The sequence below is a fragment of the Saimiri boliviensis genome, chromosome 1 (genome assembly GCF_048565385.1).
Source record: "Saimiri boliviensis isolate mSaiBol1 chromosome 1, mSaiBol1.pri, whole genome shotgun sequence".
NCBI lineage: Eukaryota > Metazoa > Chordata > Mammalia > Primates > Cebidae > Saimiri > Saimiri boliviensis.
In genome coordinates, this window is record NC_133449.1 from 128,863,907 (window position 1) to 128,880,934 (window position 17,028).

A 17,028-nucleotide genomic window follows, 5' to 3' on the forward strand; every position below is an offset into this window, starting at 1 on the left:
GGGAGGAAGGCAGCAAATCACACTGTCATGTGTGTACCTATGCAACTATCTTGCATGTTCTTCACATGTACCCCAAAACCTAAAATGCAATTAAAAAAAGAAAAAAAAAGAAAAAAGAAATAAAGTCTGGCTTCAAGCAATGCTGTTTTAAGACCACCTTGCATTCCAGAGAACCCCACTTTTCTGTGGGGCATTTAGGGAGAGATTGCTTGTTGGTGGCCGTTCCTAACTCCAGGATTTATTGGACAATTTAGGAAAAAAAATAATAGTTTTGTTGCATTTTCAAGTATCAGAAGTGCCATTATGTTCCTGTGCTTATCCTTCCCATCTCCAAAGTCATTTGGAAAAGTCAGTCACACTCACCCGCCAGGGCAAGGAGGCCCAGCAGCAGCCACAATGCAGACATGATGACGATCTGGCTCTACAGCTCCTGAAACACTTCTAAAACAAAAATTAGCTTGAGGATGCAAAAATGTCAATCATCATCATAACAACATGTAATGTTTCTATGGAAGCAAAGGTGAAAAAAACAAATCTCCCCATGTCTGACCTAAGAAAATGAATGATTTGAATCATAGTGAAAAAAGGCAAAAGTAGGACAAGTAAGTGCTCCATTCTTCCTTTCTTTTTCTTTTCTTTTCTTTTTTTTTTTTTTTTGAGACGGAGTTTTGCTCTTGTTACCCAGGCTGGAGTGCAATGGCGTGATCTCGGCTCACCGCAACCTCTGCTTCCTGGGTTCAAGCAATTCTCCTGCCTCAGCCTCCCGAGCTGGGATTACAGGCAGGCGCCACCCACGCCCAGCTAATTTTTGTATTTTTAGTAGAGACGGGGTTTCACCGTGTTGACCAGGATGGTCTCGATCTCTCGACCTCGTGATTCGCCCGCCTCGGCCTCCCAAAGTGCTGGGATTACAGGCATGAGCCACCGCACCCGGCTCCATTCTTCCTTTCAATTAGCCTAAAGATGAGAAGACTCTTAGCCCACAGGAACTCAACATAGAGTCAAGTTACCAACTACTTTATCTCAAGAAGGCAAGATACTTTGAATCTCAACCACTGAGAAACATACTGACCTGGCTCCAGACCCTGAGAAGCAAGTTTTTGATGCCTATGCTTCATTTCAAGAGGTTCTTTATTATCTCCATTATCAAAAGGAGACTTTTGTATTAGTGATTTATTGGAATTTAGTTCCCTTCTTCTTCAGGTTTGAGGAAAGACCACACTTTCCTCAGTGCCCTGGAATGTACACTGGTTGAAGATGTTTCCCACTGCTCTAACCCCAGCCTGGAATCACAGACCCCCTTTATCACCTTAAGCCATGTTCCCCATTTTCCCTCTGTAAAACCCCCCACTGTGACAACAAACCTGGACCAGAGCCCAGGGAGAATGGAAAGATGAGCTACCTTCACCAGCAAATCCCCAAGAAGCTGGCAGGGGTTCCACGACTGAACTCATAAGGTGCTCACAAGACTGGAGAATGAACACCTGGCCACCATAGAGCACCCCATCATTTGCTCTCTCTCTCTTATCCCAACCATTCCCCTAATCACCTTCCACGAGTACAAATAGCCCTGGTTCTCCTACTAGCTACCAAACCAATACACAAATACCACCCAGGATAGTTTGCTGTTGACCCCAGGGAATGGTAGGGTTTCTGGCCCCTTGCCTCCAAGACACCTCCAACCAAGTCCTCCCACTGCAGGGTATATATCATCATTGTCCTGTTAAGTGGATAAACAATGTGTTTTGTCCATAAATACATGTTGAAGCAACCCAAACTCTATGGCCCAACTTTACACGTGCTATGTTTAGAAGAGATTGTTGAGGCATCACTCAGGTGTGCTCAAGGAGTGTCTGTCAGTTACCTATGACTCATTTGTCAATTCCCCTACGACTCCCTGCTTAAAACCATTATGAAGATGTCAGACCAAGGCAGCACAGTGGTCATGATGCCAAACACGATGTCTGTGGTGGCTTCCCTCTTCTCCCTACCTGGAGAGCAAAATACTAACAAACAGCAAGGGGGTGTCGACAAGCCGGAGCAATAGGCCTGCCAGGCGCCCTGGAAACTGACAACCAGAGCATCCCTCGGGAGCTACCTCATGTTCCTGGTGGCTTGGACGGGGGCGTCTTCCTTTACCCACCCTCTCTCCACTGAGTACTTTGGAATTCCCAAAGTACTGTTTAAGTTTGTAAGGCATCATAGGCCATGTCTTCCTCAGTTCATCAATTTTTCTGGAAAAGGTAGAAACAGGTGTCTTTGGTCTTGTGATTTTCTCACCTTAGAACCTTTTCCATGAATGCTCTTCAACCTTTACCTTAACCTTAAACAGTATTATTGCAGATCACTGGGGCCCTCCATCCACCCCAGAAATGTGATGTATTAACACCTCAATGTGCTGAGTGATAAAGGTAGCCCTTGCCTCATTGTGGTGTCCCCATGTAATCTTGGGAGAACTGAGAACCACTGCACGCATCAACATTAGGCATGGTCTCCTGCTCTTGGCTGTGCTGTCATCCTTGTGTATTGCTAACATGTCTCTGCATCTACTTACTCATTGTGTGCTGATAGGTCTTTCTTTTTTACATCTTTTAATTTTAATTTTATATTTAAATTAGGTTTTGTTTTGTTTTGTTTGAGATGGAGTCTCACTCTGTCACCCAGGCTGGAGTGTGGTGGTGCACTGAGTTCAAGTGATTTTCCTGTCTCAGCCTCCTGAGTAGCTGGAATTATAGGCACACATCTCCATGCCTGGCTAATTCTTGTGTTTTTAGTAGAGATGGGGTTTCATCATGTTAGCCAGGCTGGTCTCAAACTCTTAATCTCAGGTGATCTACCCACATCAGCCTCCCAAAGTGCTGGGATTACAGGCATGAGCCACCATGCCCAGTCCCTGAGTTTTTATTTGTTTGTTTGTTTTTGAGATAGAGTCTTGCTCTGTTTCCCAGGCTGGAGTGCAGTGACATGATCTTGGCTCACTGCAGCCTCGACCTGACTGGGCTCAGGTGATCCTCCTGCTTCAGCCTCATGAGTAGCTGGGATTACAGGCATATGCCACCACGCCTGGCTAAGTTTTGTATTTTTGGTAGAGACAGGGTTTTGCCATGTTGGCCTGGCTGGTCTCAAACTCCAGGGCTCAAGCAATCCGCCTGTCTCAGCCTCCCAAAGTGCTGGGAACTACCAGCACTAGGTCTATTTTTAAATTATTTTAAATTTATTATTACTTTTACTTTATAAAAAATTTTGTTTTTATTTTTATTTTTAATTTTTTTAATTTTTGTTTTATTTTCTTTAATAAGCTTTTAAATTTTTTAATTTTTTAAAGGACTTTCCAGTAGCATCACATCATACTCATCCTTTTCTTGCTATCTTAATCTTCTCCCTCCCTCCCTACACACACACACACACGCACACGCACACCCACACACACACACACACACATGTACAGCAACACTCTAGCCCATTGCTTCACAGATTGCTATGAACCAACAGGCCTAAAATTAAAACAGTATAGCAATGCAGTCACAAATATAAAATAATATAAAATTATTCTGCCACTAAGATCATATTGTCTTGATAAAAACATAACTTTTTAGAGTAAAAATATAAGGCAGCAACATGAAGTTTCATTTTAAGTTGTCACGTTGTATAGAGTTGCACTTTCACATGGCCTGTGAAAATCTGTATTTACTGAATTTGGATTCTAATCAATAATCACCAGCCTAGAAGAGCTCTGAAATTTGATCATTTTCTTCCCTTTGGGCAGGCAAATCTTATCCCTGCAGAAAGAGGCTGTGAACTGGAAGGGAGTTCTTTCTCTCAGTGCGCCCTCTGTGCCTGCTTTCCCATTTGGGTTTCCGAGAGTTTGGAACTTCAGGAAGGATCTTCCTATGCTGGAGATTTCCCCATGAATGTTCAACTGTGCACAAAGAGCAAATCAGAGAGACCTTGGCCTCTCTGTTCCATCTATGGACTCTAGAAGTTTCTCTTTTTATTCTGTTAGCCAAGACAGTTAGACGTGTTGGCCTTAGTTATTTCTCAGCTTGCAGAGAAAGTAAGACTGTTAATAGAACAAATATTTACGGTGTATGGGTTACTGTGGCATTGGCAAGACTGCCCATGAGGGCAGGCAAGGGATTTACCATCTGGCAAAATACAAACACCTTAGTCTTTTGGCTTTTGGTTAACAAATAAGACATCGCATTTGCCCCTGTCACAGCTACAGTTAATGGCACATGCATTTCTTTTCTCCCATTCTTCGATTTGCACACGCTCACAAATCCAAAAGTAATGACATATTTGCATTACAATTTCATAAGTATTGTAATGAACAGGAAAAATTATTCTATCATCTACATATCTTTTCAAACTTGGGTTTTCTTTGCAAGGTCCTTAAGTTCCCCCTGATTCCAACATTTCTTATGCAGCAGAGACACAATCATTGCCAATTGATCACCATACACGGAATTTTCACCCTAAATAAACCTAAGTGTTAGATCCGTGCCTCTGCTTCGCACTCACCCGTCTTCAGTCAGCGCTCCTCCTTAGAGGTGGTGAGCCCAAGCACTTTTATATAGAGTCCTGTGCTCTTTCTCTTTTTTTAAAAGTGTTGATCTCATCCTATTTTGGAGAGATTTATGACATCTCATAAATTATAATACTCATCATAATAATTATACATACTTTGAACTTATATAGGGCCTTTTATTCAAGAATGTCGTGGCATTTTGCAAACATTAACCACTTCGTTTCTTGCCATACCTTAGAAGGCAGATCCTAGTTGTCGTTTAACTTTGCCACATTCAGGTCCAACACTTGTTTTTAGTCCCATCAGTTTCTGGGAATGTGGGTTAGGTAAGAAAGCAAGGAAGAAAGAGAGAGAGTGAGAAGGTGAGAAGGGAGTAAAGGAGGAGGGAAGGAGGGAAGAAGGGAAAGGAGAAAGGGAAGGAGGAAGGAAGGAAGGAGGGAGGGAGGGAGGGAGGGAATTGAATTTGGTATGTCAGAAACTCCTTATTGGTTTGTATTTCAGGTAAGCAGAGCTCCTAGACCAGGGGTTGGCAGCTTTTGCTTACAGGCCCAGATAGGCTTTTGGGCTACATGGTCTTTGTCATAATTACTGACTTCTGCCATTGCAGCACAAGAGCAGTGGCAGATAATATTTAAATGAATAGCCATGACTGTGTTCCAAAAAAAACTTTCTTTACTACACAGGTGGTGGCCCTAGGGCCGTAGGTTGCTGGCTCCTGTTCCGAAATACCGTGAGATATTGATCCACATATCCTGAGTTCAGCAATGCAGGGAGAGATGATCAGCTGGATGATGCTATTTTATAGACACCCAGCACCTACAATGTGTTCCAAATGTCTACATCGATAAATACTTTGAGAGGGTTCATATGAAGTTTCCAGGAAGAATTCTTTCCCAAATTGTGGAAAGTGTACGTTTCGTGACTGAAGGAGGGAGCCCCTCCCTCACCACACCCTGTTCTTCAGCTCAACTGGACACCTTGATTTTCCCCAAACACAGCACCATCCTTTGCATGAGGCCTTCCTACAGGCTCTTTCCTTTTGATCTAACCCCTTAGGGACAAGGGCTGTGTCTCATTTGTCTTTATAATACTAGCATGCAACACTCTGCCTGACGCAAATTAGACACTCAATAAAACACATGGAATCAATGGCTTGCTTATTGCCTGACTGGTACATAGTCTGTCTCTTCTGCATTCCCTGCCTCGGCTCCCGCCCCACACCACACCTCAAACACAAGCTCCAGAAGAGCCATGACTCTGGCTACTTCATTTATAAGACTGAGTCTTCAGTGCCCAGATAACAGCCTGGTACATTGTGAGTGTTCAGTAAATCTTTGTTGAATCAGTCAATGAATGAAGAATTCCTGCAGTTTCACCCAGCAAGATTTGGACTGGGTTTCCAATGCTGGGTCCCAGGTTAGACTTGTGTTCTTTGTGTTTAAAGCAACATGTTGAAATTTCTACCGCAGCACCTATGGCACTTTGGTTTGTTGTCTTGAGAACAAAAACAAGGGCCTCTTTTTTCCCCTGTATTTAAAGAACACAGGAAAAAAAAAAGAGGCCCTTGTTTTTGTTCTCAAGACAAGAACAAATGGCACATAAGGGGTATTCAATACAGGTTTATGGAATGAATAAATGAATCATGTAAAGAGCATTTATGACTTTTGGGAAGTCACTGACTCTGCATCCCCAGGGCAGACATTGAGGGTTAAGATTTTGTTGTTCTTGGCCAGGCATGGTGGCTCACGCCGATAATCCCAGTACTTTGGGAGGCCAAGGCAGGTGGATTGCTTGAGGTCAGAAGTTCGGACCAGCCTGGCCAACACGGCAAAAACCCATCTTTACTAAAAATACGAAACTTAGCTGAGCATGGTGGTGGGCACCTGTAATCCCAGCTACTTGGGAGGCTGAGGCAGGAGAATCATTTGAACCAGGAGGCAGAGGTTGCAGTGAGCCAAGATCGTGCCAGTGTACTCCAGCCTGGGCCACAGAGCAAGACGCCATCTCAAGAAAAAGATTTTGTTGTTCTCTACCTGTGGCTGAGATGGTGAGACCACAGGCAGGGCACTGTCAGCAAGGATCCAGATTTGGACACCCAGGGAGTTCCTGAACTTTAACTCTGGGAAGGGAGTGTGAGAAAGCTGGGTTCCCCTCTGTTGTTGGCAGATTTGGAGTAAAAAGAGAACTAATGCACCCATTAAAAACTATATCCTGAACCCCAAAATGGAACTCTTTCATTTTATTTTTTCCACCAAGCTCTAGCACATACCAACAATTAAAATGTATTACAGTATGGGGAAATTTGGGGATGCCCAGCCCCATCTACCAAAGCACCCTGTCATCAGCCCAGAGGGCCACGTTAGCGTCCTGGGAGGTTCTCCTGGGCAGCAGCCAGCATGTTTTCTAGCAATGGCTCCACAGAGATGACACCCACCTGTGTCCTCAGGCTTGTTCAGGCCTCCCCAGCCCCTTTATGGATAACCTTCCTTTCAAAGACCTGGTGTACACTCTCAAATACTCCCCTCCCAGACAGAGGAAGGATCCTAGACAGCCAGTGTGGGAATGGGGGAGGTGTTGAAAAGAAAGCTAGGTCAGGCACAGTGTTCCATACTTATAGTCCTAGCACTTTGGGAGGCTGGGGAGGGAGGATTGCTTGAGGCCAGGAGTTCAAGACCAGCCTGAGCAACACAGTGAAACCCTCCATCTCTACAAGAAATGAAAAAAAAAAAAAAAAGCTGGGCACTATGGCTCACGCCTGTAATCCCAGAACTTTGGGAGTCTGAGGCAGGCGGATCACTTGAGGTCAGGAGTTCAAGACCAGCCTGGCCAATATGGTGAAACCCCGTCTCTACTAAAAATACAAAAGTTAGTATGGTGTGGTGGTCACCTGTACTCCTAGCTGCCCAGGAGGCTGAGGCATGAGAATCACTTAAACCTGGGTGGCGGAGGTTGCAGTGAGCCAAGATTGAGATCTTGCTACTGTATTCCAGCCTGGTCAACAGAGCAACACTCTATCAAAAAAGAAAGAAAGAAGGAAGGAAGGAAGGAAGGGAGGGAGGGAGGGAGGGAGGGAGGGAGAGAGAGAGAAAGAAAGGAAGAAAGAAAGAAAGAAAGAAAGAAAGAAAGAAAGAAAGAAAGAAAGAAAGAAAGAAAGAAAAAGGAAGGAAGGAATAAAGAGAAGAAAAAGAAAGAAAGAAAGCAAAGAACGCTTACTGCACCTGGGCTTCGATGGGACTAAACAGAAACAGCACAGGATATTCCTGGCCACACCCTCAGGGCCAGGTAAGCTGTGACAGCCCTACCCCCATGCCTGTTTTACTTCCCAAATGCAAGATCCTCTTCTCAGTTTGAGTTTTGTCTTAATGAATTCAGCCTTCTAACTCTCACCTTTAGTCCAGGTTCTGCCTAGTACTTGTCCCATGGAGCACAAATTAGTCACCAAAAGCCTGCGAAATGAATACAGAACTTTATAGAAAATTACCTTGAGGGGCATCAAAAAATCATTTCACACATCCCAAAACCAGACTTCCTCAAATCCTAGTTGTTCAGTGATCTCTTCCAAGTTTTAGAAAGTGTCTGCTCCCACCCATCTTATTTCTTCTCTGAAATGTCTCCTAAAAATCTTCCTCCTGGCCAACGCAGTAGTTCATGCCTGTAATCCCAGCACTTCGGGAGGCCGAGGTGGGTGGATCACCTGAGGTCAGGAGTTTGAGACCCGCCTGGCCAACCTGGTGAAACCCCATCTCTAGGAAAAATACAAAAAATTAGTGAGGCATGGTGGTGTGTGCCTGTAATCACAGCTACTCAGGAGGCTGAGACAGGAGAATCACTCAAACCCAGAAGGCAGAGGTTGCAATGAGCCCAGATTGTGCCACTGCACTCCAGCCTGGGCAACAGGAGCAAAACTCTGTCTCAAACAAATAAATAAAAATTTCTTCCTCATTCCTTCTGTCTGGTACCTCTCAATATTTCCTATTACTCCAGTATTGTACTAAATATTATAGGAATAGACATTGTTGCATACTGGTTGAAAGTATTTATTGAAGATATCAGGGTCTTTTGCACACGTCATGTCTTTGGCTTCTCATTTAATCACCTGAGTTAACAGCTGAGGCAAGTGGCTTCCTTGGGAATGGGGGAGCTCAACTAGAAACCCAAGTCGAGGGTGTGTGCGTGTGTGTGTGTGTGTGTGTGTGTGTGTGTGTGTGTTTCAACTAGAAACGCAAGTCGAGGCTGGCATCAAAGCTTCTCTTCCTGTGGATGCTGCCCCCAGCTGCATTCAGCTCTTAAGTTCTAGGTGATTCCTTTTAGGCACGTGCTTCCTGGACTCTTGCTTCTTTGGTCTCCTGTCCCGCATTCCAGCCAACTTCAGTCCCAAGGGGAGCTGTTGTCTCTGGTTCCCACATATTTTTCTGAGAAATGACTTCTCATAGACCCTGCCTCTCTATGATGACTTTCAACTCCTCACCTGCTGCAACTGGGTCCCCAACCCTAAGAATCCTAGAAGCTGAGGAGGACATTTTCCATTCAGCCTCCTGGACACTCTTCAGGGACATGACAGTCAGATTTATAAAATCTGACTGTTTTTAAAAGTGTTCCCTGGCTGCTGATTGAACTGGAGGTGAGCCAGAGTGGCTCAGGAGACCTCACAGAAGACCAGATGAGAGATGATGATTGGACTAGAGTGATGGGACTATGGTTTGGCTGTGTCCTCACTGAAATTTCATCTCAAATTGTAGCTCACATAATTCCCTTGTGTTGTGGGAGGGACACTGGGAGGTCACTGAATCATGGGAGTGGTTTCCCCCATACTGTTCTCGTGGTCATGAATAAGTCTCATGGGATCTGACGGTTTTATAAGGGGAAACCCCTTTTGCTTGGCTCTCATTCTTGTCTGTTGTCTCATTCTTGTCTTGTACATGTGAAATGTACCTTTCACCTGCTGCCATGATTATGAGGCTTCCCCAGCTACGTGGAACTATGATTCCATTAAACCTCTTTCTTTTATAAATTGCTAAGTCTCAAGTATGTCTTTTCTTTTTTTGAGACGGAGTCTCACTCTGTCGCCTAGGCTGGAGAGCAGTGGCGCAATCTTGGCTCACTGCAACATGAGTTCCAGTGATTCTCCTGCCTCAGACTCCCAAGTAGCTGGGATTACAAGTGCCTGCAGCTGTGCCTGGCTAATTTTTTTTTTTTTTTTTTTTTTTTTCAGTGGAGACAGGGTTGCATCATGTTGACCAGACTGGTCTCGAACTCCTGACTTCAAGTGATCTGCCCGCCTCGGCCTCCCAAAGTGCTGGGATTATACGCAAGAGCCACCCCGCCCAGCCTTGGGCATGTCTTTATCAGCAGCATGAAAATGGACTAATATAGTAAGTTGGTACCAAGGGTGGGGCACTGCTGAAAAGATACCCAAAAATGCGGAAGCAACTTTGGATATGGGTAACAGGCAGAGGCTGGAGCTGTTTGGAGGGCTCAGAAGACAGAAAAATGTGGGAAAGTTTGGAACTTCCTAGAGACTTGTTGAATGGCTTTGACCAAAATACTGATAATGATATGGACAATGAAATCCAGACTGAGGTGGTCTCAGACAGAGATGAGGAACTTGGGAACTGGAGCAAAGGTGACCCTTGCTATGTTTTATCAAAGATGCTGGTGGCATTTTGCCTCTGCCCTAGAGATATGTGGAACTTTGAACTTGAGAGAAATGATTCAGGATATCTGTTGCAAGAAATCTGTAAGCAGCAAAGCATTCAAGAGGTGACTTGGGTTCTATTAAAGGCATTCCGTTTTTAAGGAAACCAGAGCGTAAACGTTTGGAAAATTTGCAGCCTGACGATGCCATAGAGAAGAAAATCCCATTTTCTGAGGAAAAATTCAAGCTGGCTGCAGAAATGTACATAGGTAATGAGGAGCTGCATGTTAAACACCAAGACAATGGAGAAAACATCTCCAGGGCATGTCAGAGACCTGGACGGCAGCCCCTTCCACACAAGCCCAGAAGCCTAGAAGGAAAAACTCGTTTTGTGGGCTGGGCCCAGGGTCCCTCAGCCGTGTGCCGTCTAGGGACTTGGTGCCCTGTGTCCCAGCTGTTCTAGCTATGACTAAAAGGGGCCAAGGTACAGCTTGGGCCATGGCTTCAGAGGATGCAAGCCTCAAGCCTTGCCAGCTTCCACATGGTATTGAGCCTGCAGATGCACAAAAGTCAAGAAGTCAAGAATCGAGGTTTGGGAACCTCTGCTTAGATTTCAGAGGATGTATAGAAATGCCTGGATGTCTAGGCAGAAGTTTGCTGCAGGGATGGGTCCCTCATGGAGAACCTCTGCTAAGGCAGTGAGGAAAGAAATGTGGTATGGGTGCCCCACCCCCACAGGGTTCCCACTGGGAACTCTGCTGCCTAGTGGACCCATGAGAAGAGGGCCACCATCCTCCAGACCCCAAAATGTTAGATCCACTGACGGCTTGCACCGCACACCTGGAAAAGCTGCAGACACTAAATGCCAGCCCATGAGAGTAGCCAGGAGGGAGGCTGTAGCCTACAAAGCCCTGCAAGACCATGGAAACCCACCTCTTGCATCGGCATGACCTGGATGTGAGATGTGGAGTCAAAGATCATTTTGGAACTTTGAGATTTCACTGCCCTGCTGGATTTTGACTTGCATGGGGCCTGTAACCCTTTCGTTTTGGCCAATTTCTCCCATTTGGAATGACTGTATTTACCAATACCTGTACCCCCATCGTATCTAGGAAGTAACTAACTTGCTCTTGATTTTATAGGGTCGTAGGCAGAAGGGATTTGCCTTGTCTCAGATGTGACATTAGACTGTGAACCTTTGAGTGAATGCTGAAATGAAGACTTTAGGGAGCTGGGTGTGGTGGCTCACACCTGTAATCCCAGCAATTTGGCATGCTGAGGCGGGTGGATCACCTGAAGTCAGGAGTTTGAGACCAACCTGACCAACAAGGTGAAACCTCATCTCTACTAAAAATACAAAAATTAAGGCCTGGCACAGTGGCTCATGCCTGTAATCCCAGCACTTTGGGAGGCTGAGGTGGGCGGATCACCTGAGGTTGGTAGTTCAAGATCAGCTTAACCAACATGGAGAAACCCTATCTCTACTTAAAAAAAAAAAAAAAAAAAAAAAAAAAAAAAAAATTAGCCCTGTCTGGTGGTGCCTGCCTGTAATCCCAGCTACTTGGGAGGCTGAGGCTGGAGAATCACTTGAACCTGGGAGGTGGAGGTTGTGGTGAGCAGAGATCATCGTGCCATTGCATTCCAGCCTAGGCAACAAGAACAAAATTCCATCTCAAAAACAACAACAACAATAAATTTAGCCAAGTGTGGTGGCAGGTGCCTGTAGTCCCAGCTACTTGAGGCTGAGACAGGAGAATTACTTGAACCCAGGAGGTAGAGGTTGCAGTGAGCTGAGATTGCACCACTGCACTCCAGGCTGGGTGATGGAGAGAGACACCATCTCAAAAAAAAAAAAAAGACTTTAGGGGGCTGTTGGGAAGGCATGATTGCTTTTGAAATATGAAGACATGAGATTTGGGAGGTGTCAGGAGTGGAATGATATGATTTGGCTGTGTCCCCACCAATATTTCATCTCAAATTGTAGTTTCCGTAATTCCCTTGTGTTGTGGGAGGGACCCAGTGGGAGATAATTGAATCATGGGGGCAGTTTCCCCTACACTGTTCTCATTGTAGTATATAAGTCTAATAAGATCTGATGGTTTTATTAGGGGAAAGCCCTTTCACTTGGCTCTCACTCTTCTCTTGTCTGCTGCCATGTGAGATGTGCCTTGCACCTTCTGCCATGATAGTGAGGCCTTCCTAGCCACCCGGAACTGTGAATCCATTAAACCTCTTTCTTCTGTAAATTGCTCAATCTCAGGTATGTCTTTATCAGCAGCATGAAAGCAGATGGCTAAGAGAAAAAGGAAAGATATTACAGATCTACTTTAGAGGTGGAATTGACAGGACTCGGTTTGCGACAAGATGCCAAGGATGAGAGAAAAGAAGAGGCTATAAGTGCCTGGGAGGATGGTACTAAGTCTGGAATGCTGAAGATGAAAGCACATTTCCAAAAGAGGATTAAGTTTTAGGCTGGGTGGAGTGGCTCATGTCTGTGGTTCCAGTACTTCAGGAGGTCAAGGCAGTTCAAGACCACCCTGGCGACAGCAAGACCCTGTCTCTGTTTATGAAAAAGAAAAAGAAAGGATTAAGTTTTAACTCCCATGTAACAAATCTACGCATGTACCCCCTCAATCTAAAAATGCTTTTAAAGACAAAAAGTAACAAATGATGGTGTAGACGTGGAGAAATAGGAGCCCTTACACACTCTTGGTGGGTATATACACTAATCTAGCCATTATGGAAAACAGCATGGAGGTCCCTCAAAAAATTAAAAGTAGTGCCATATGACCCAGAAATCTCACTGCTGGGTATGTATCCAAAGAAAACAAATATGTCAAGGGGAAATATGTACTCCCATGTTTACTGCAGCATTATTTCTAATAGCCAGGATATAGAATCTTCCTAAGTGTCCATCAACATATGAATGAATAAAGAAAATGCAGTACATATACATAATGGAATAGTAATATATGTCATTAAAAGCATGAAACCCTGTCATTTGCAGCAACACAGATGAAACTACAGGACATTAAGTGAAATAAGGCACAGAAGGTCAAAATCATGTGATCTCACCCATTTGTGGAATCTAAGAAAGTTGATCTCATGTAATGGCTGAGTGCAGTGGCTCACACCTGTATTCCCAGCACTTTGGGAGGCTGAGGCAGGCAGATCACCTGAGGTCGGGAGTTCAAGACCAGCCTGGCCAACAAAGTGAAACCCCGTCTCTACTAAAAATACAAAAATTAGCCAGGCATGGTGGTGGGCACCTGTAATCCCAACAACTCAGGAGGCTGAGGCAGGAGAACTGCTTGAACCCAGAAGGTGGAGGTTGCAATGAGCTAAGATTGTGTTGCTGCACTCCAGCCTAGGAGACAGTGAGAGGCTCCGTCTCAAAAAAAAAAAAAAGTTGGTTTCATAGAAGTACAGAGTAGAATAGAGGCTGTGGAGGAATGGAGGGACATTGGTTAAGTAGAAAATTACAGCTAGATAGGAGGAATAAGTTGGGTCCTATTGCAGATTGGAGTGACTATATTTAACAATATTATGTTGTATATTTCAAAATATCTAAAAGAGAAGTTTTTTAATACTCTCATCACAAGGAAATGGTAAGTATTTGAGGTGATGGATATGCTAAATACCCTGATTTGATCATTAAACACCTTATCCCGTAAATCTCTGCAATTCTTTTTTTGTTTTTTTCTTCTTTTTTTCCTGTTTTTTTGGGGTTTTTTTTTTGTTTTTTTCTTTTTTTATCTCTATTTTTGTTTTTAAATCTATGCAATTCTTATATGTAAATTACAAATACAACTTTTACAAAGTACATAATTTCTTATAAGTAAAAAACACAAAAAAGTAGAGGCCAGAGAATTGAATCTGGCCGTCTAACTGGGCATTGAACTCACTCAGCATGACGGACTCAAGAGTAAGACTTTGAGACAAGTGTGAACGTTTTCCTAGAAAAAGACAGGATCCAGGAGGTCTGAAAGGACAAGCCAGGGACACAGCGGCTCATAGCACAAGCTTTTAAGGAGCAAGAAATTTTCTAATAAGAAGACAAGAATAATGGTTTTAAAGGAATTAGAAAGAGCAAGGAGAAGCTATACCCCACCCACGTTCTCACCCTGAAGTACTTTAGAGTTTGAAAGAATGAGTACAGTAGTCTCGACTTGAGATACAAGAACAACAGCGTCCTCGAGAGATACGTTAAAGCCAGGAGTCACAAGGAACTGTTGATAAAGAAGCACTCTCAGGAAACAGGAGTTTGCTAATCATGTAGCTGGATTTCCACAGAGTAAAATGGGAAGTGTTGTCAAATAAGAGAGGAAAAGGATGTTGGAGGAAAAATCAGAATATTATGGTGATGTTGATGAAAAGAGTTAAACTTCCTAAAATATTTTAAGAGAGTTATCCTGAGCCAAATCCGAATGACCATGGCCCGTGACACAGCCCTCAGGAGGTTCTGAGGACATGTGCCCAACGCGGTTGAGGTACAGCTTGGTTTTATACGTTTTAGGAACGCATGAGACATTAATTACATTTAAGAAATACATTGGTTTGGTTTAGAAAGGCGAGACAACTTAAAGTGGGGCTTCCAGGCTACAGGTAAATGTAAACATTTTTTTGGCTGACAATTGGTTGAGTTTGTTTAAAGACGGGATTGATAGAAAAGAATGTTTACCTTAAAGATAAAGGATTGTGGAGACTAAGTTTTATTGTGCAGAGGAAGCTCTCAGACACCAGACTTCAGAAAGAGCAAGCTGTAAAATGTTTCTTATCAGACTTAAAAGGGTACCCAGCTCTTAGTTGATTATATCCTGGATCTGGAAAGAAAAGAAGGAAAACAAAGGGGGAAGGGGATCTCTGTAGTGTGTGGATTTTTCTAACAAGAGACTTTGCAGGGCAATTTTAAGGTATGGCAAGAAAACATATTTTGGGGTTAAATATTTTTTCCTTGTCTTATACGTTATGCCAGAGTTAGATGGAAAATAAAGTCACAACGTACAGAGTTAAATAAAACCCATCTGATGAGAATTTAAGGTTTGCAGGGCATGACTCCCTAGACCTCTTAGGTAGGAATTTAGGTAAGATTAAAAAAAAATTAGAGCTTAGTCCTCAGTGATAAAAGTATAGGGGAGAATAGCAGAGTAAAGCGGCGTATGCTTTGGATGGGGATAAAGAAACCAGTAATGTTCAGCAGAGAGGGTTTCTGCATCAGACAAAAGTGCAGCCTCCTTCATCATCTGGCAGGGAGCGAGGCATCTCAGGGAGGGAGCAAGGAAGTCCAAATCTAGTTATTAGGTGCTCAGGAGTGGGTAGTCATCCTACCCACTGTGACTGTTTCTGGCTCCAGTTAAAAATGAAGCATCAAACCAAGGAACCCAGGGGCCAAGGCTAAGCTAGGAAACGCCCAGGTCTGCTCTGACGCGCCCCCTGCAGGATCCGGTCCGGACACGCAGGAGAGACGAGGCCGCTACCCTCCTGCCGCAAGTTCTAGCCCCACCTGCTTGGTCACCCACCGCCAGCCTATGGAGGTTCCCTCTCTGGTCCTCCGTGTCCCATGGGTAAAATGCACCTAGCATGTCTAATCGCGCGTGCTCCCGCAGTGATGTGAAGGACTGAAGGGCTTTGAACGCTGTCGTAAGGGAAGGCGCCTGGGACACTGACTTCGTCCCCTTTTCCCAGTTCCTGCTCAGAGCCGCTCTCCCAGACCTCCGGCCCCTAACTCCATCCCAGCCCTCTGATCAGTCTGCCTACTGAGGGCAAAACTACAGGGTGCCCAGGAACAGGGGCTGCTTAGTCGTCCCATTTCCTCTGTCTTCCATTTCCCCTGTGCGTTCCTAAATCCGGAGACGCGGCCCGGTGCTGACTGGCGGGGCGCTCCCAGCTTCAGGGGGGCTCATCACAAAGGGCGCTGTGCCCCGAACGTTCGGAGGAGATGAAGGCCGCGCAGGCCCCGCGCCCGCAGCGCACGCCGACCGTTCCGACCAGAGGGCGCCGCCCCGGCTGAGAATGACCCGAAGGCTGCCCCGCGTCTTAGGCTTCCAGCCCCTGCCCCCGGCCGGCCCCCCGCCGAGCCTTCGCCGGCAGCTCCTCTTTCCTCCCATCCGCCATCCGCTTCTAGACCCGCAGACTCCGCTCCTGTTCAATCCCACCTACTCGGCCTTCTGCCGCATCTGCTTCCCGCTTCTCAACGACTTCGTCCCGGTCCACTACCCCGTGGTGGGCGTCGCCCTGCCCAGCTCCTCCTGCGTGAACCTTCAGAAGGTCTGCATCTGCCGCCGGCACGTCCGCCGGGGCCCCAACTTCCACTACGCGCCTCCCTATCCCCCCACGCCCCCGCCCAGCCCCTGCTGCTAGAGCTGGCCTGCAGCCCGCCCACACCCGCCCCGCGGTCCTGACCATCCGCGGACCCAGCGGAGAGGCCCCCTGCAGGGACCGAGCCCGGGCGGCTCAGAAGCGCGCCCTGGGATCCCCGCGGCCTGGCTGTGGACACCGGGACGTAGGACCACGGGCACCCACCCTCGGCCTCCGCTGCCTGCGCTGCCAGCCGCGCCAGCCTCTGCGTTTAGAACCGGCTTCCCCGCGGGCCGTGGTCTGCAACCACCCAGCAAACTGCAGGCCCGAGAAGGGAGAGCAGGAGGAAGCAGCGCCTCTGCTCGCGGGGAGGGAAACGACTGGCCGAGGTGAGGCCTAATCACATGCCCATGACCTCCGGGTCTGTCCCTTGACAGGAAGCCCTTTCTTGGAGGTGTCCACGGGAGGTTAGAGTAAAGGCTGGGGCGTGAGAGGCTGGGGCTGCGGGAGCTCTGTTGCCTGGAGACCGTGGGACGCTGTTGCCTGGAGACCGCGTGGGATGCTGTTG

The 17,028-nt window shown here is 45.9% G+C and overlaps 1 protein-coding gene across 1 annotated transcript in view; it reads right to left on the minus strand.

Annotated features, from left to right (window-relative positions):
• Nucleotides 1–16,474, minus strand: part of LYG1 (lysozyme g1) — a 28,987-nt gene extending 12,513 nt beyond the window's left edge. The window contains exons 1-3 of the mRNA XM_074388390.1: nt 16,323–16,474; nt 7,916–7,974; nt 364–441 (exon numbers count right to left, since the gene is read on the minus strand). Of these exons, the coding sequence (XP_074244491.1) occupies nt 364–406 (43 nt within the window). The 5' untranslated portion in view covers nt 407–441; nt 7,916–7,974; nt 16,323–16,474. The remainder of the gene's footprint in view (nt 1–363; nt 442–7,915; nt 7,975–16,322) is intronic.
• Nucleotides 16,475–17,028: the final 554 nt, after the last annotated feature.